The sequence below is a fragment of the Opisthorchis viverrini genome (assembly GCF_000715545.1).
Source record: "Opisthorchis viverrini unplaced genomic scaffold opera_v5_146, whole genome shotgun sequence".
Classification (NCBI taxonomy): Eukaryota; Metazoa; Platyhelminthes; class Trematoda; order Opisthorchiida; family Opisthorchiidae; genus Opisthorchis; species Opisthorchis viverrini.
In genome coordinates this window covers 667,021-687,317 of record NW_008751801.1, presented here as the reverse complement: position 1 = coordinate 687,317, position 20,297 = coordinate 667,021, and the positions used below count along the sequence as shown (strand labels likewise).

The 20,297-nt window shown below is 45.4% G+C and overlaps 1 protein-coding gene across 1 annotated transcript; it reads left to right on the top strand.

The window, feature by feature from the left end:
- Positions 1–895: 895 nt before the first annotated feature.
- Positions 896–18,770, top strand: T265_06748 (hypothetical protein; the record flags this gene model as incomplete). Its single annotated transcript, XM_009172093.1, has 4 exons — positions 896–1,028; positions 1,070–1,297; positions 13,631–13,815; positions 17,524–18,770. 4 exons carry the CDS (start codon positions 896–898, stop codon positions 17,767–17,769), a joined length of 792 nt encoding a protein of 263 aa, XP_009170357.1.
- Between the last annotated feature and the right edge of the window lie 1,527 nt (positions 18,771–20,297).

Below are 20,297 nucleotides of genomic sequence, written 5' to 3'. Positions count from 1 at the left end.
GGGCTCTGAGACCTGGCAGCTATGAGTTGGGGATGCTAAAAAAAACTCAGCGTTTGACTGTCAATGTTTTTGAGGTGTTGTCAGATTGTGGTGGACATATCAGATTAGTATCACTGGAGTACACCGGATGGTTTTCAGGAGAAATGACTTGCCTATTATAGATGAAGTGTCCAGACTCCATAGGTTGAGGCGGATTGGTCAGGTGCACCTATGTCTGTTGGCCGACTTCCCTGGAGGGCCCTTTTTGCACAACCACACGAAGAGTGGAAACAAGTCAGTAGAGGTCAAACAATCACTGTGCACCCAAGAATGAAAGCAAACTCAGCCGCGCTGGTTATTGTCTTCTCCTTGGATTGGGACCCAGATACACACATCAATGGTTGCACACACTGACAGACATGGCTCAATCGGGTGCTCATTTGTTCGCATGCGTCCAAAGCTGACGCCTTCAATGCTTGGCTTCCTTTCCTGACCCCCCCCAATGAAAAGTCCACCGACACTTCTGTGTTAGCGCACCAGTTGTATCAGCTACCAATTTCAATGCGTAGCTATCCACCCTTGTCTTTCAGACCATCGGTGGACAAAACGGTGCAGCTATAACGACTATACAACATGTATGCAGTTTCTACAGCTGGAGATGATACAGCTATTGGTCAACAGCCATGTTATCTCGAATTAACTGAGGTCGCTGCTATCCGTTTCGACGAATTTCACCTGCTACTAGCGGCCACCATGCTTGTTTTTGCCATTCAGCCTCCGCTGGCATCTGTTCTCCTCATGTATTTCTTTACAGACCCTACTGAAGATCCTGCATTTATGCTTAGTTCAGCAGACCCGTGTTGACAACCATGAGTTTGGGCAATATTTGAGCCTATCACCCTGCTGACAACGCAAAATGCGAAAAATATTTCGTAATCAAATTTTTAATCCGCTTTGGCGGAATATGTGTTCTCTTGGAAAGCTAGACAAATACGGAGGTCTTCATATCGACCTTACGACAAGAGCAATAGAGGGCAGTGGGATTTCTGGTATGCTTAGTCACTTGTATGTGCAACACAATCTTTTTAAGATAAACTACTTCACCTCTGTCGTCTTCGGCGCTCGTTTCCAACAGCAGTCTGGGTTTATCTCAACCAGGACCATTTCCATCTTATTCCCCGTTTATGCGAGCCTTCGCCGCATGGGCCAGGTTTGGTATTCCATCATGCTACCGGTCTTTCTGTGACATTATTTCGCTGGCTTGCTGAGGGTCCGTGCCGAGTTCCAGAGTTCGCCACTCACCAACTGGGCGTAGCTGGTAAGTCTGGAATTCTAAGGGAGCGTTTCTGAACTTCGGTAAAGGCACTTTAAAGCTCTGTCTGTTTTAACTCATAACCTTTATGCGACCATGGTTCTGTTATTGAAGTTGCCTTTTCCCCTCATCACGAAATCCGCGCCTTCTTGATGTTGTAAAGGTTTCGTTTTTGCCGTTCGATGAGCAGTGCAGTGCATTCACCCCTCTTCCTCTCAACTCCTTTGAATTTTCGCTGGAAACGTTGGTCGGGTTTATGAGTAGTCTAGTTTACAGGTTTGTTTTCTGCCCATTGTTATCAGCTTCCTCCCTGACCTTCCGTGCATTTTTCATTCCCTAAGCAGTTTTTCTTATCTGCATACCAATTGTAATTAATTGAGGACGCCTTTGCAACTATCTCATGGATGAGTTGAAAGAAGTAATCTAGTGTCTTACTCGACCGAGTTGTAGAGGGGAGAAGTGCAATCAAACGATTTTGTCAAGCCTCTTTCAGTCAAGTAAGCTTAATGTTTATCTCCCTACCTTCGCTTTTATGATGAGGAAGGCAACTTTGGGTTGATCCAGAGCAGCACTTCTATGTAGATGCCGGCCAAGTAAATGGGATACATTGTTATCCTCAGTTTTTCCGCTTCTCACGCATAAACAGTACTGAGTGTTCTGAGAAGGAAGGTATACATGTGAATTTTAGACCAACCGTATGTCGCGAGACTGAGTCGGGTTCTCGTATACTGCATTATCTCTCTCTTATCTTCCCTATGGCTGTGTCGCCAAGTCATTTCTCCCTTCACAAGGCTTTGTTGAAGAAAGCTTTATGGATCACCTTGTTTTTCGTACCCTTAGGTTTAACGTGTATTCCAAACAAACTCCCCCATCCCACTGTTCTAACGTCAGCGATTGACTTGCTGTCCCCAAGTTTCTAATAGTGAAAAATCAAAAGTCACGACAGCGCTTTTAAGAGAAAAATTCTTTTGCCATGCAGAATTAGTGTAAAATAATGACGCTTTTCCTTTTGGATGTGTAACTGTGGTACATGAAGGATTGTCGGGCGTTTATAATATTTTTGAAGCGCAGAAGACACGCATTCAGACGAACCTCCTTGATGAACCAATGAAAATTCAAAAAAAGCTACAATAACAGTGAGAAGTCGCATGGGCATTCTTCGGTCCCGGCCACCCATCTTAATATTGGGTTTGTTCAGTAGCTCAGATGGTTCATTATTCATGAAAGCTGCAAACCAGATAGAAAGGAGTCGATTGACTTGCTGAGTACTTAAAGTTACGATCTCCTCCTCCATGTGCCCCTACACTTGGTACGAAGAATCTGGTCTTCAGTCTCCAAAGCGACCCGTTTTGTTTCCACCTGTGATAAATTTGGGAAACTGTACAATTTTGTCTACGTCAATGCAGTCGGTAAACACCATATTGCTGCTACTCCGTGGTTCGAAGCTAATCTTGGTTTTTCGATCGTTCCGAGCTCGAGGTAGCTCAGTGGTTAAGACGCAGGCTTACGAGCCGGGAGGTCCGTGGTTCTAACCCAACTGCAGCATTTCGACTGCTTGTGTTTAGGCTTGGTTAACCTGGCAGTATCCCATCCTTTGAGCCTCCTTCACTTGGCATGCCAGCTAGGCACCGGAAGAATGTCATAGCTAAATGATTTTTTATTGTTTTAAATATGGGGCACGGTGGCTCAGTGGCTAGTGCGCGAATTTACTGACCGGAAGGTCCGTAGTTTGAACACAGCCTCCGCCTCTCGACTTCTCTTGTCTAGGCTTGGGCAACCTGGCAGTATCCTAGTCGTCGTGCTTCCTTCGGGTGGCCCGATAGTTAGGCACCGAAAGGATGCTGCAGCTTGACGTTATTATTATTATTATTATTATTATTATTATTATTATTACGACTGATTCTGTCTTGGCTTGGAAACCTGATAGTATCTAGTGTTTTCGATTTTCATGGCTTCTGTGCACCGAAAGAGTGCCACAGCTGAACGATAAACGTTCCTCCGAGGTTTCTGACGACATTTCTAACGTTGCAGGAGTAATGTGGGTAGGCCTGTCACAACTGGATGGGACAGTGTGTTTACGCAGTCCGGAAGTATGATTCCGCATTCTGATGCTGCAAAGTGAATCCCTAAACCAATGGTTAGGTACACTTAAGTGTACTGCGTCTTTCGTTAGGGTTTGAATCACGTGGCACGATATCATCCAGACAGCATTAGTCAGTGCAGTCCTCCAAAAAAGCAACACAGAGGTAATATTCTTCTCGAACATTTCTTTCGATGGTGCACTCTTTGCAGCCGAGTGGGTCAGACTACTAAATCATTGACTACGGGAAGCGTCACTCAACAGTACCCTAATAACCACTGTCTCGGGGTTCATACTTTTTAGTCAGAGGCTAGGGAAATGGTCCCCGCACAAAGCTACATCTTCCTACTGCCTTATACCTCAAACTTCTGAGTCAAAAGCTCAAGGTGGAGCACCTCAACCAAACCCTCTCCTTCGTCCCAAGTATAATGATGATAGCAATAGTAATAATAACAATAATAATAATCGTTCGGCTGCAACACCGTTTCGGTGTTTAGCTGCCACGTCACTGGAAGGAAGCATGTGGATTGGCGTACTGCCAGGTCTAAGCCTGGAGAGGAGCGACCGGGATGCGGAGATTGGGTTCGAACCACGGTCATTAGTTTCGCGTTTTAACCACCGAGCCATGTGAAGATATCGGTTTTTGATGACCTGATAGGCTTCTGATAACCTGTATACCATGGAAATTACAGAACACTAACAAAAGTGAAAGGTTTTGACAAACTCCTTGCCCTGGAAATTCCAGAACAACTTCGGCGTGGGCAACCAGGGATTTTTATTCGCTTCTATACGTCTTCTTTTACGGACAGCTCTCCACACATCCCTCATTCTGGCTCATTTAGCTGTCGATCATCCAACTGTTACTCCGTCTTTATGCTTCTTCCAAGTGAAGTGAATAAATAGTAACCTTACTGAATTCTAGGAATCTTTTCCACTTTCCTGCTTTCAGCGTCCAATCGGCTAACAGGTAGCTCTTGTTCAGACCTTGTTCTCATTTTCGATCAATGTATGTTGTGTCTCCGAAACACGCATATTAAACTCCAGCTCGATCATTTGTTTCAAACCGCTCGGGGCGAACCTACATTTATCGCCGTTTGCTATTCGGATGTCTGGAGATCCTGATTCAATGGCTCGTGGTGTGAAATACCTCACCAGTAAACTTAGTCTCGTTGTTAAATGCCAGCTTGCGAATGGTGACTGCGGGAAATGACAAGCCATTGGTTGGTGATCATAACAGATATGACTGTGTTTTGGAGCCAACAGCGTTGATGCGTCGAAGTCGTCCCCTTCACTGCGTAGCTCTCGCCACACCAGACAAACAGAACCACCCGATGTTAATGAACTGATTGGGCCATCGCCTCCAACGCGTGGCTCTCAGTTCCACATTCTCCTAATCTTCAGCGAACCAAGCTGTCATCACCATCATCATCATCGACAGCATGACATCAGTGTTCAACACCGATGCTTCGCCAAGCTGTAGCAGCTGGAACCACTGCGTTTCGATGCAAGGTTTGTGAGTTGGTAAACTGACCTACTTGAGAGGATTCGTAGATGTTTGGTCGGTGAATGATGGGGGAACATCGGGGCGTACGACCTTTAGGGTTAGTCTTTTCAAACCTGTTTTCCCCGGAGGAGGCGTTGCTTCCACAAATATGGGCGTACTATTCTTCCGGGGTAGACCTTTCTCCAAACCTACCACGACCTGGCCTCCAGATCGTCCCGTAATGCAGCCATTAGCAGTAAGAAGAATCGTTCATCTTTTTCTGACTGCCTGACTTTTCTGGTATCGTTTAACCTTGTGGAGCGAATTTCTGACCATAGGCCTGCTGGATCATTACAGCGCTCAACCCTACCACTGTGCCACTGGGGCAGTGTTTAGTTGGCGAGGCCATCGGGCGAAGTCATCCGACGTGTGAGTAGACGGTGAATATCATCACGATTAGTAGCTCTAACTCTAGAGAGCCATAATAACAGTGAATAACAATTACGGTCCACTCTGATCACCAAACTACCGAATATTGAAGAGTCAGATGGTTTAGAAGGTTCCTGTGGATAGAAGAAGCTCATGGGATGGATAAAACTGTTGGAGCAGGTAATCATCGCAACCAAATCAAGAAACCGGTCGTAGGTGAGACCCTCTGCGGAATAAATGTATCAATAGTTCTCACGCAGGATGGCTGTCTCGAGAGGTACTTACCTTTACCTACTTCACGGTGACTGTCTACTGTGATAGCCAGCTTCACACATATCCGATATTGTTGCTGCCCATGGACGATAGGTTAAGTCCCTACAGACTCAGATCCGCATGTAAGGTTGAAACCTGTACCCTCCAAATCTAAATTGACGGTATCGATTCAAGTTCGCAGATGCCCTTCAGGACGCTAGAGCCACCCTGGACATGGTGAATGAATCGTCGCAAGCTTGTGAGGTGAGCTTTCGGAGTTTCAAATAGCATGGTCGAACCACAGGTCATCGCAGCTAAGCAGTTGCCTGCAGAAGTTCCCTAACCGATGAGTTATATATTTTGTAGAGCCGTAGAATGTTCGTAATAACTCTTAGACACCAATGGCAAAAACATCGAGTTCGCGAACTTCTTGCATGTGAATTGGTCAAGTTGCAAAACCATGGATTACTGGTGGGCGGATCTTTGCTTTGAATGCACGAATTTTTGTGCACTTCTCCATAAGGCCTTCGAAAGTTGCACAAAGGCATGTCTGACTGTGTCGATATGAAGATCAGTCTCTTCTTTAGGTAGAATAGTAAAACCCAAGTACCGAGACGCATTGACGCGATCAGTTTTTTGGTCGCCTTTGCGAAGGACTACGCGTTAAGCACTTGTCTGCGTGGGAAGTCTTACTGGCATTAATCGCTAGTTCGGTGAGTGCTGCATAGTAGCAGCACGGAAATTAGTGAAGCAGGCTGTTTGGCTGCTAGAATTCGGCCTGGTGCTCCAGAATTTGACGTAGCGTGAACATCTTGTTCAGCTCCTTTGGAGGCAGAAAGCCCCTTAACTGGGTCGCGTCCGAGCATTTCGTGATTGTGAATGTCTTAAGGAGTACAGGAGTAGATTGGTTCCCTGGTGGTTTTGGCACATCATTTTGTCATCATTCCTAGAAGTTGGAAACTAAAGCTAGATGCCTCAGGCGGAAGAAGCAGACTCCGCCTCCGAACTGGAACAGAAGAGTATAGCGGTGCAAGAATTACGGAGAGGCAATGCTTATACATCGTATCCCATCGTTGTATTAGGCTGCATCTGTCTAGAATACAGCGAGTTGGGGCGCCTCATCGGCCTACACAACCACTCCAACCTACTGTGATTAACAGTGTACAAATACCCCATCGACCGCGTTCTCCAGTTCATCTTAAAAACTTTCATTGCCACTGGGATCCGCTTACTAGGTAGGTGCGTACACAGCAATTATACTCAGGTTCATCGGGATGCATCCAACTCGAGCTGCCGCAACTCGCCGAGGTGGGATCGAAAAATATGGACGCATTTCGGGCATTGTCACTTAAGGCAAAAGTGACCCCGTAGAGACCTTATTCCACTGGACCGCTGTAGTAGACCCAGTATTATGTATTCATTACCGCTACTGATATTTGAATATCTAAGTATGGTAGTGTGTCCTCAGAGAGGCATGTGATGTCCAGCTGGTAATTGTGGAGATTACATTTAGTTATCCCTCTGGTTGCAATCGTTCAGCAGGTTGCGGACATTCCAGCAGCCGATTTGAACAGGTTTACTTGTGCTAGGAGCCCGAGTCTGCCTACTATTTACCCTCGCTTGTGGGTGGCACAGGATGCGTTGCTTCTTGTGAGCTCCGTAGCGTCGTGTGAGTTGATTGGTTTAGGCATATTCATGAAGTAAGGAGGGGTTATGATACGAGTAGCGTCCCAGTGTCAATTAGATTTTGTTCGAGTGGCCATCTCTATTCTCTGTACAACCAAAGGCGACCTGCGGTTCAGCAAAAACGTCGTCAAGTTTGACGGAGCAGACCAGTTCATCGTGACCTTTGGATGCTGGAACTGTTCTCACCCCTCCAATCACCGGAAGCCGGTTCTTCTCGTTACCCTATTCTTGGATTCAGGGTTTATCCAACTCCACTAGACTGACAAACAAGGGACTGCCAACCAGGTTATGGGGCCTCGTAACCGCTCTCGCTCTTTCACTGTGTTAAGAAGGATTCCATGGGAAGACGGTGAATTGGATCTCATCAGCAGATAATATGTGGGGTTCAAGATACTTACCCGCGACCATATGGAAGCGCTAGGAGGCATTGTGACGATTACTCCGAAGGTTATTCAACTGCTCTCTTCCAACGGAAATTTTAGGAGCGCTGAGCGAGACGGAATCTAATGCTGACACCAGTGAGAAACAGAAATGCGATACGAAATTTAGCTTCTTGAATGTGACAAGGCATTCTCTAACACCATACACCCTGTAGAAGACTACTCACAAGGCTGCTGAAGACTATTCGACCTTGCGATTAGTTTCCTTCATTAAAATATACTGCGACTCCTCGAATATCATACCAACTCAAATATGAGGCGGCCTGTGTGCAGCACATTCGGTTAAAGAACATCGTAAACGAGAGATTCACTTGAGTCTCCCATGAAAACCAAATTGATTCGCGGATGAGTGTATCAGCCTACACCCTACTTTCCCTAAGGAACTTTCCGAAGCAACAACAGCCCGTCTCACAAACCTGCCACGATCCATGTGACATCAAAGCATGAGCTCTAGCTAGCTCAGTGTTTAGGGCGCGAACTCACTGATCGGAAAGTCCGTGATATGAACCTTAGCTCTGTATCTTGACTGACCCTGTCCAGGTTTGTGCATTCTGGCAGCATCACTGTTCTTGTGTTTCCTTCGGATGAAATGGCACCTGGGCACCCGAACTGTGTTACCAGTGGCCGATTGTTAGATTATTATTGAGGTATGAAATCAAAGCAACAGAAGGCCGTAATGATCCCCATGTTTTATAGAGAAGCATCAGCGCATTAACGGAAGCGTCTAAAAGTCTCCAGAGGTATCTTGCACAAATGTTTCGATTACTGGGAGAATCAGGTCCCCGAGAACCAAGCCAAATTCCGTTTTACCTTGCAGTAGGTGCTCGGATATTGCCATAGCTACCAACAAATAATTACGCTATTTCCTCTTGATCTGGGGACTGCCTTCGTTTCCACTGAGCATCAGATGTTGCACCATCAAAGTTGTGTGATTACAGTTCTTATCTACGAAAGAACTGTACGACAATTTCCTCACCCGGGTTCATCACTTCCATCGTTGCCAGGTGGGATTGTCCTCCGTTACTCGCTTTTTCCAACTTTACTAGTAATATACTGTCCCTATACTTTAACATCTCGAGAGGCGGATTAAACCCATGGTGTCAGATAAGTTTATCGGCATAGTAGATACTTGAATTCAGCCACCTGTCTTGCAACCACGGTGCAATGCTCGACAAGGTAACAAGAGTGAGCGCATGGGAAAGCTGTTGGTGGTTTGTTTTTCATTTGGGACCGGACAGCTATGGGACCCAAATTCAGGTATAGTTTAGTAAGGGGAATTCCGTCCTGTAAGTTAAGGTAATCCATGCTGAGCAGCGCAGAAGCACTGCCTCACAATCAATCTAGATCTGCATCAATTTGGGCGTCCTCGTGACCGCTCTGTCGAGTGACCGTGTTGACGTCATTGAACCCTTTTGTACCTTCTGTCTGTGACTTGGAGTACAGGTGATTACATATTATTTCCAAGAGATTCGTGGGGCATTTAGGAAAATACGTCCATCTGTAGCACCCTTTAAGTGCCTAGCTGTCGAGCCACTCGAAGGAAGCAAGAGGCCTTAGATACTGTCAGGTTGTTCAGGCCTAGACATAAGCAGTCGAGATGTTGGGTTCAGATCCAAACCACGAACCTATCGATTAGTAAGTTCGCGCCTGCACCACTAAACTATCTCGAACCCAAGCCAAGAAGCTTTGTACAGCTGTTTGATCCTTTTTGGGAATCATCAGCAGTGCGGATCCCACTAAACTCCAGAGCATCTAACCACCCAGCTAGTGGTTGGAACCACTGATCGTTGGGCCATGAGCGCCAATAGAGCATTAGCCTAGTGACAATAGCAAAACCAATCTCTGCTTGCTACTCCTCCATCTTGATGCCAGATTCCTTTCGAGTCTTAACAGCCGATTGGTTATTCCTATTGTGCATTCTAATCGGTTTTGGATTTTTTACTTCTTCTTCCCTCCATAAAAGCTGTTTTGGTCTCACCAACCTTGGAACATGTGGTTATGGTTCGCGAAACAGGTTCCTCCGGGGTAGGCTTCAACCTGGCTCCTTGGCGCATGTACTTCTTTTCAGTTCAAAGGATGGAAGTTCCCAACTGGAATCGCTCATCTGGGTGAAGACATCAGTGAGTTCCCATGCCGATGGTTTTTATTCTATTCTCCTTCTGATCTCCCTTATAGTCTGATACTATAGACTGTCCGATACGCTTTTCACTGTGCGCACCGTCTAACATTTGTAAATCCATCTTTTTCGACTTAGTCTAGCTAAGTTTCACAAGGAAGCTTAGAGGGTAACGATGCCAATGAATAAAAGTTTCATTCTGAAATATTGGAAGTTGGGACTGGCTGAAGAGTTTAAACAAGTGGCTGCATCCGCGACGGATCATTAGTAGCTGAATCACCGAAATTCTACGCTTGGTTGGTAAGCTACCACTGACAAGCTCCTAATGACTCAGTGGTTAAGGCGCGAACTTACTGACCTAGAGGTCCTTGATTCGAACCCAATATCGACATCTCGACTGCCCCTATCTAGGCGTGGGCAACCTGGCAGTATCCCAGCCCTTGTGCTTACTTCGGGTGGCATGGCCGTTAGGCACCGAGAGGGTGCTACAGCTGAACGATTACCTTTTTTACATTCTATCAAATCTCAACTCACTTCCCCACTTTAGGGAGCTTGCACAATTGTGGTGTTGGCTGGATGGTGGCACCTGAATGGCTTTCGCTCTCCACAATAAAGTATGCAAACTGATGATAAGAGCGCTGATTTGTTACAAGCACACAATTAGGTTATGCGTCATGCCAGTTCGTCTCCAACGAAAATGTGTGTAAAATACAACATATCATTTGGATTTTTCACATATTATTCAGATGCATAGCGAGAGAAGAGCTGGAGAAGAGTTGCGTAGGAAATAAAGCTACTGTGATTCCCAGCGAAACGGACTGGGTCAAGGTACTGCTTTTGAGGACCCGAATTAACTTCCTGACAAATTTTGCTTCACTCTCCCTCATTCTGGCAGTGATCCTCCGAGCTGTCCAACGCTACACACATTCCATACAAATATATTATTCCTCATAGCTTTTCAAGTGGATTTGAATCCGAACTTTATGCATGCCAGTCTAAGCTAAACTAACTCAACCTTTGTTCTTCTGGGATCCCTTGTCTTTAGGATTTAACTCAGTGCTTCTTACCCCTCAGGCGAAGAAAACGTATTGCATTACAAGAAAGGATGAGTTGCGAACGTTGTGCTGTACGCTTCTATTGGCTAGTTGGGGGCGAGATGGCTCAAGCGGCTAGAGCGCGAATTTACTAAATGGAAGGTCCATGGTTCGAACCCGACCTCTGCCTCTTGACTTCCCCTGTCTAGGCGTGGGCAACCTGGCAGTATCCAAGTCCTCGTGCTTACTTTGGGTGGCATGGTCGTTAGGCACCGAGAGCTGAACGATTATTATTTTAGTTTGTTTATTTATCATCTGAAATTGTCATCATTTCATTGTATATAAGGATATGAGGATGTATCAGGATGTAATTGTACATATCCCGTGACAATCACCAGAGAGCTGAGCTAACAAATCTTCATCTCAGCGATGTATGTAGGTATTAGTGTACCGCATTATGTATAAAATACGGAGATGAAATTCAGCTCAATTTCAGCGGTCGCGTGAGTTTGTTTTTGGACGCAATGTCGCGGGTCATGCAGTTGACTGTGGATAGTGCCAGCCGTGATCGGCTCAGAATTAACTCGTATATAACTTCGAAGGTGTGCTCCTTGTCGACACAATAAAATGGCAAGATGGTCCAAATGGTTACAGCGCGAATTTACTGACCGGAAGATCTGTCGTTCGAGTCCGACCTCCGCCTCTCGACTTCCCCTATATAGGTTTGGACAACCTGGCAGTATCCCAGCCCTCGTGCTTTCTTCTGGTGGTATGGCAGCTTGGCACCGAAAGGGTGTTACAGCTGAATGATTATTTCTTTTTTACACAGAAGGTGGTGGTAGCGCTTGTCAGTTCGTCCTTCAGAAGGAACCTGCTGGTGGGGTGGAGCAACTGAAATTCAAGCACAGATTAGTGGCCACGGATTTCGGAGAAACAGAACGTTCAAGCTTTTTGGTAATTAACTTAACGAGCGGGCCGCCCTTAAATTTTTTCTCAGCTGGGCGTTATTTGGATCTCTGCTTTATAGATAGCATAGTTTTGAGTACTGGTCGTGCGTGATGTCCGTTTCGCAGAAGCATATTGTAGGAAATTTAGCTCCACGCTTAAACAGCTCGATGAAAATATTGCAGTCTTAGTCACACATCTAATTAGCTTATGCTCTTGTCGCAACTGAACAAACCTATTGATGTGAATATAATGACCACTCCAGGTTCGTTTTTTTTTTTTGCATCGGTCTTCTGAATACTGACATCGACGAAACCTAACTGCCCGTTCTGTTCTGACTCAGAAGTAACATTGATATTTGCTTGAACTTTTTAACTCGTCTGCTCATTGATACTGTCGTCAATGAGGATTTCGCCAATGGAACGGCAATACATTGTAAACTCTCCCATTACAGTGCTTATCCTTCGAGTTTCAAGTTTATTCATGAATAGATCTGCCAAAGGGGACCTGAAGGAGATCTCATTACAAGCTCTTCTTCCTGCCGATAAATTTGACAATTGAAACTGAACCGCCCAGTGTAGGTGCAAAGTGGTAATAATCCTCCAAGTTCCGGAATAGGAATGCCAACATTTTTGCCACTCCACTCAGTCAAATCCTAGGGTAGTCTGTTGTTTCCTGGAGAAGTGTTACCTTTATAAGTCAGGACACACGATCCACAACCTAGTTGATGAAAGTATCTCTCGACTGCATCTCGGAACTTCTCTCCTGACTGGCTCAAGCATGCTGAAGAGCCATTTAGCCAAATTATGATAGGGGAAAATCGACCTGTTGAGAATGGGATGTTGCCGATCTTTTGAAGGTGACTAGAATTTCCCCAAGCTCCCCGAATCAGTGCAATCAAACTTAGCTTACGTTTGAACTTATCCAGCTTGGTGTGGGTTGTGTGCCTGTTTTTTCTCGTGGATATTTTACTCTTTCGGACAAAAACGGTGTTTTGGAACATAGTGACAGCCTGTTTCAAAGACCAATCGGTTCCGATTCTCCAAAATTTGTTCGTGGTCTGGTAGGCAAAACACGAAGAACCTAATGTGAACCAAACTTTTGAATATTTTGCACCAGCTACTCTGGATGCAGGTCACTTTTGCTCTAATTTCATAGTCTGCAGCACAATTAATTGATAACTTTGAAGATCCACATCCGAGTTCCACAGTTTTCAATGCCTAGTCCGGGCACTGCATTCGATGTCAGCACACACTCGAACTCAGATATGAGGTTGAGCCGTGCATGATTGTCAGGCGAAAAAATCTCTCTGTCTTTTGTGATACTTCATCTGCACATTCAGGACTCAACACGCGAAACTCCGAGGTCGGATTTTACTGTCAAAGTAGATCGACAAATGGTAGTCCTTTATTAGTGAACTCCGATGACATTTCAATTGTGCATGTTAAGACGAAAATCAATGTAGTCACAGAGTTCGTTTCTATCTCTCCCACATACTGCAACGCGGCTGCTGAACAACCACAATAAATACTCCAATTTCCTAATCTGACAAGTTTTCAGTGACAATACCTCCTTACTCTCCTCTCCTAGAGTCCGCGGTAGTGTTTATATGAAGACGACCTCATTTGATACCTAGTTCCCCATGATGATCGATCCATCCAGTCCGCAACAGGTTGTTTATTATTCAACTCATACGTTAGCTACCATAAACTTTGGTAACTGATCAGGTGGCTTTGATCTGTTCGTACCATAAACTTTGGTAACTGATCAGGTGGCTTTTGATCTGTTCGCCGAGCTTGACAATTGATTTGTAAACGCTTCGTCACCATAAGCTTTGTTGCTGATCACACGAACTTTTCTACTCTTGCACCCAGGTTCTGCCGTGCTGCGTGAATTATATGAAGAAACTGGGATCTTGGCTGAGTTCTCCGGCATTCTTGCCTTGCGACAACAACATGCCTTTCCTGGATCCTTTGGTCGATCGGATTTCCTTGTGGCTTGTCGACTTCGCTTGCCAAGTGCATGCGAGGAACTCCCTCCTATAAGACCATGTAAAACGGTGGGTTTCTCTGTGTAGCGTAGTTCTTCAGCCTTACAGGAAACCCTCGTCCGATTTTAACATTATTATTTTCTGGTTGGTCTTCCTCATCAGTTCGATACCTACAAATGGTGAGCTGAGCAGCTGAGGTTAGCTACCAGATTATGAGGAAGATAACAACAGGCAAGGTAGTCGAATTCGAATTATCTAGCTGTGTTATGCAAAATGATTGGAACTGACGTTGAAGGACTGGATTAAACGACGTGTCGCATGACCAGGGCAGATTCGGGGCTCGTGAAATTCGTTTTAGACTGTATAAGGCTGCTGATCGTGTGTTGAGTCTAACAGACACGAAAGTTTCTCATTCTCTTTCTTGCTGTGTTGGGCGCCAAACGGCAGGAAGGATGTGCACAGTTTTGTTGGGTGTAGACTGATGTCTTTAGTTTTAGGAGAGCTAATGTTTGCAGGAACACAGAGGCGCCACCCAGAGATGGACTGTAGAGGGCGAAATAGCAGGTAGTTGTTTTTTTTAAAGGACACAACTCACAAGGTTGCTGGAAACTCTTCGACACCCAAGGTAGTTGATTGCGTAATGTAATAGTAGGGTGGTTCTATAGATGGTTCAAAATTACTCTAGGACGATTTCGCTGGTATTTGAGCTGGGAAGGCCCGCGGTTCGAATCCACTCCCGGCATTTCGACTGCTGTCTCAAATTGGGCAACCTGATAGCATCTCAGTGTTTTTATTTCCTTCGGACAACTTGGCATCTAGGCACCAAACGGGTCTTACAGCTGAACAGTCATTTTACTGGTGTTTCTTCATCGACACTGCGTTGACGAAGAATTTAGACTGCATAACTTAGCGAAGCAAGACAGCTGTCTAAAGATCAGGTACACGTATTATGTTAACTTTAGTTAGGTGTCTCACAGTCGAGAACAAGAGGGAAACCAAACAGTCTAGTTGAACAAAACCTAAACGCTCTTACCTGACTCACTATTCTCCATGAACCCATTACGCGGAACTGACAGTTGAATGGTGATAGTGATCTTCATCTATAGCCTTATATTAATCGGAAAATCAATTCTTCCCGACCTTGATTGGTTATGTTTGTTCTAGACCAAACGTTCCGTTGTGCATTTCCCTGAGCTAAGGAGTAATTTGAATGCTTCAGAATAGTAGTTCTTGTGAAGAAGGAGTACTACCCTTACCCCTGTTTTGTATCATGATGGAGTGTTACCGTGTTCCTTACTGGTCATGATAACTCATACTCTGGTAAGATCCCACTCGTAAATGGTAGCGGGTGAGTTACACATTTCTGCGGCGATCTGAACGCAGATGGTTCACCTTATATTGACTACTTTACTGGAGGCATTCTGCAATCATTTCAAGTCCGCCAACTTGTGTTTCACAGTCGCCGGCTCGATCGTTCCAGCCCAAGTTACTGTGTCGTCTACCTACGTTTCATAAGTCAAGCTTATACTCTACCAAGAAACCAGACGATTGAATGAACATCCGTACACATTCTAGCTGCATATCCATGCGTACGTTTGGCTTCGTTACCTGTTCAATTATGAAAACAAGTCAAGAGGGAGAGATGGATCAGGTGGTTAGAGCGCGAATTTGCTGACTGGGAGGTCCGTGGTTCGAACCCGACCTCTGCCTCTCGACTTCCCCTGTCTAGGCTTGGGCGACCTGCCAGTATCCCAGCCCTCGTGCGTCCTTCATGCGGCATGGCAGATAAGTACCGAAAGGGTGCTACAGCTGGACGATTATTATTTATTACAAGTCAACTCACGGGTATGTTAAACTGGTCGCGTCATGCAGGTTGTGGGTTTCTATCAGGAAGGTCGGCTTCCTGAAAGCAACCACTGAATGCCCGAAATCTACCGAGACCCTCAGCTCCGCTAGATGTTGACCAGACAGACAACGCCCCCTCAATATGCAGCGCGTCACAGCCTTGCATCAAACCCAGACAGCGCGAGTCAGCGTTGATCAAGGTCAGACAACGCCTCCGCAATATGCAGCACGTCGCTGCCTCGTACCAAAGCCAGACCGCGTGCGTCAGCATTGGACCAAGTTCAGACAGTGTCCTTCCAATAAAAAGCTTGAGGCCGTTGTACTTTTCCCACTTGCACGCACTCACGCTCTCGCACCCACTTTGTTGGAATATAGCCGTTGTGTTCCCTTCCGTGAGTCTTTTCTCTCCGACACTAGGCACTGGAGCGGGTCAGCAGCAGATACCACAGACCGGCGAATCAGCAGATGTAACAGTTTCAATTTCCACAACCTCTCAGAAAATACGCTCTGAAATTAGACTATACTGTCTGCGCTCCTTCATGTTCTATTTGTTCATCCACCTCTCATGAGGAGTTGTATTCTGGTCTATTTCGACCGTGTTCCTTGGTGATAATCTAGCCGGACAGTGCGCAGTGAATTTATGGAACAAAGTTATCGCTACTCAGTAAAATATTTCAAATGTACTCGGTGTGGCTGTATGGTATATGTTGAGTGATGGTTTCGGAGGTTCTGTCCTTATGGGATAGCATCTATTCTTTCGTCATATTTGTTTTCTTAAAACTTTTTGCCTTCTTTTCATCACCACTGACATCAAAATCAGTGAAGTACACTGGTACCACACTGACGTGCAGCCATGTCAACTTGTTTGAATAAAACTTTAATGAAAAGAAGAAAAATTGAACAAAGGTGTCTGGGGCTAGCTCACCAAAAACAGCCGAGGTGCCTACATCCCTACCACTCAGTCAATTCCAAATAGTTTTTTTATTCGACATTGCTGGCAAATTTTCAGTAGTCTGTGGAATATTCGAAGTACGGATTTGCATCGTTTTTGGACAACCAGTACCAATCAACGCATGTAATACACAGGATGCTATTTTAGGACAGATTAGCGAAACTCTCCACAGAATGTGCTTTCTTCAAAGGAGTCGCACACCAAATTGTTCTGTTCTGGAAGGGATTTTACATATTTTGCAAGGGAGTTGCCTCTTAGGAGGCACCTATCTTGAAGATAGAAGTGTGCAACAAAAATGCTTTTTAATAACAATGCTAGTTCTGTTCTCCCCATGTTCCATGCAAGATGAGGGGCGTCCCACGCTGAACGCCAAGGAATGCTGGGCTGGAAAGTTTTGAAGCCGCCGGCCTGCACAAAGTCCAAAATTTTTCCAGGAGATGGGACGAATGTGCTATGTTGCTGATCTAGGTTTGCTTTGTTCACACGCTAGGTTCTTTTTTTCGTTGATGCTTATCTTATCACGGACGATGGACTTTGTGTACCTACCTACTCGTGGATGATCTGAAATGTTACTGCTTCCTTGGGTGTGATGTGGATAATTATGTGGCCACATGGTGCCTTAACATAAGCGAACCCAAAAGGCGAATTTTGCATCCTGGTCTTTGTTGGGAGAAGAATAGCTCTTTTTAGGAGGCAGGACGCTTTTGGAAAGATATTGAGTGCAAGCCATGTCTCACAGGGCTGAGGTTAACTGGTCTTGATTGAGTGTTTCTTGAAGAGTTTACTTTTGTGGGGGGGGGGAGAAACTGTTGTACGTTTGGGATTTTTGGTGATTTACACGAACATATTAAAGGATCAGCGAAGTGACGGGTCGTCAGAATCGTTCGCCCGGAATTCATGAGCTAGTTAGGCGATTCAATAGCACAAAAGGCTTTTTGTTACTTTTCATCTGATCCATATTCCTCTCCGTTTTTTTATAGGAACTGTCGGACGGGATGTGGATGCCCATGACCAAACTGAGGTCTGCTCAAGTGCATTCTGTGATTAAGGACCTGACCTCCGAACAGATGGCCTGTTCTGAGAATATTCACATCACAACGTTCACCAGCGAAATTCTTCGCTTGCTTTCACCGTCGAAACCAGCGTCCAACGCCTTGGAGCTACGACAGCATCGTTTTGACTCGATCCTAGGTGGACGCTGGTATGACTTATACCTACCTCGCTGAATTGCGTGTGCAGTTTAACGATCGGTCCTCAGACTTTGGGATTTCGCCTTCCAATGTATTTATGCTGTCGTTTTGTTTTCTCAGCGTATTCCCTATTTACTTTTCCTGGTAGTCACTTTTAAACGTAGAAATAGTCTTTACTATGTACTTCCTAGATAAAACGTCTAGATGAAATGTCCTGCTCCAATATTTGAGGCAGTTCCTGAATCCTTCTGGATTGTACGATACATCATAGTTACAGGAACGTGTGAATCAATTTGATCCAGCCTTTCATCTACGTGGCCAGCTTCAAAGGTTCTCAGGAGACATGGTGCTTGTGCCATTTCAACGTTGTGATTGACTTCTTGTGGCGTCATCTTTCCGCAACTTCTTGCTGACTACACCTGGATGGCATGAACCACTTGGTTTAGCGGTGAATGGTACTGATGGGGCTGCGAGTAGTCTGATGGGGCATGCGAGTAGTGTGTTTTCTCGTAAATTTGCTTCGCGTTTCTTGAAAAGTGAGATCTATTACGGAATTTGTGGAGTCGCATTTGCTTGCATTTGTACAACAGTCAATGAATATCCGGGAAAATTCAGGAAGATGCGTTCAAGTAGAATATGGCTATTCAGTTTTTGTAAACAAGATGCATGAGAGTTTTGCTTCCTTGTCAAATAGTCTGTAGCTATTCACTTGGCGTTTTCTAATAACTCCACAGCGAAGTCCTTCTTCCTTTCACTTGTATTATGGATTCAAGTTTGGTTTGAGTGGTACCATTACGATACCAGGTCCTCTCGCTGTCAGGAAGGTCAGATTACTGAAAATAACCCCAGAATGTCCTAAACTTATTGGGAACCACCAACCCAGCCAAATTCGCTTCAGAAAGGCTGCCCATTCTCCGGGTTAATAAAGTTAGTTATCGATTAGACGTTCAAGCAGCCATTCAGCGATAATCGTAAGTGCGGAGTGCGCATGCTTGTCCTAGAAACGACGCCAATCAGTTACTCAACATCGACCGCACAGCCTTGATTCAAGATAAAAAAATGTGCCTTAAGTACTGCAACGCTCCCTGTAATTCTACGCTGCCTTGTTCGCATTAAAACTGTTGTGTTCTTGTTCGGTGAGTCTTTTCTGTGACCAAGGTTCTTGGGCTGGGATTGTCAGTCAGTTAAAACAGTCCCGTTACGATAGCTATTTTTCATACCGCATGTGTGTAACTTTCACGCATCTGATGCAGTTTGATTCGGTCGCTAATTAGTAACAAGCTCAACTGCTATATGAATCATGAGACTGAGTTTTCCCTGAGTGTCGGTTTTTCGTGTTGGCAGTTAATGACACTTTATGTATGCGACTTCAAACCAATAAAGCGGTGGTTATGCACAGGTGCGATGGCGCTGTAAGGGCGGCGCGGAGGCGCTGGAAAGAAAACAGAACAAGCCTGACAACTGAATGGCCATTCTCGATTAGTTTTCACAATAAATCTTGCGATTGATTTCATATTCGAAAGAATGGTCTGGCTTGCTGTCGGAACATCATATTTGGTGTTCGGAGACGGCTTAAATTCCTCTGGGATGCAAAAGCGGGCGCGCTCTGATCGGCCGAATGTGTGGCATTTTGTCCTGTTACCTCATCCTGGTGGATGCTCGTGGACAGTTCAGCTGTGGTCTCTGGAACTATGCTCTCCAATCCGTTCTGCCAAAAGTCGAGTACTTCGACCACCATGCACTGCTACATAGCTTCACGTGGAAGAGTACACTAGCATAGACTGGTTTGTAATAAGTGGCTTACCTTTCAGACTGTTGTTGACTATGGTTTTTGAGCCAAACTGGTCTCGTAGATTAGTAGCTAAAAATATCCACCTGAGCGGGCGTTTTGGAGCACGGTGCATCTGCTCAGTTTCACAGCGATGTGAAGGTTCTCAACGCTTGATCTTTTCGTGGAACTCCTCGGGTACCTGTGGAGTAACCGGGTGACACAACCTAATGGCAGACCAGCTGACGACACCATGGACCACTGGCGATACGGATTTGGGAAACCACCCTCCCAGTCAACCCACGGAGTTTCCACTGCAGGCGAACTCATGCTTCGATTATCCAACCGACTTCACTCAACTGGTTAAGTCGAAGCTGCAGTTTAAAACAACTTCGAACAAACAAAAACTGATCGTCTCCAGTTGCTTCAGAGAAACTCAGATAGTGGACCAATCAAGTACGAGTATAGTTGTATACTCAATGAAAGCGAAAAGTGCTGTTTCTGATGTATTGGAAACCCGTAGTTCTACATTTATGAGCTGTGATGGTTGCGGACCACAGCTTGCCTTAATCCTGTGAACCTGAGTCTGGATAGCCCTTTGATAGCCTGATGCGCTTGGCCAAACCAGAAAGCCAACGAACGTGCGATTCAGCTGATTTATTGAACATTGATGCCTACAGGTGTATCGTGCAGCCCGGAAACGGGCTGCTTATAAAGCTGTCGTGAGAAGTTCTAGGTTGCTTTTCGACGAGCAACGGGGCCTGTCCAGCTAATGGACGTCGAGCTGACAACACCG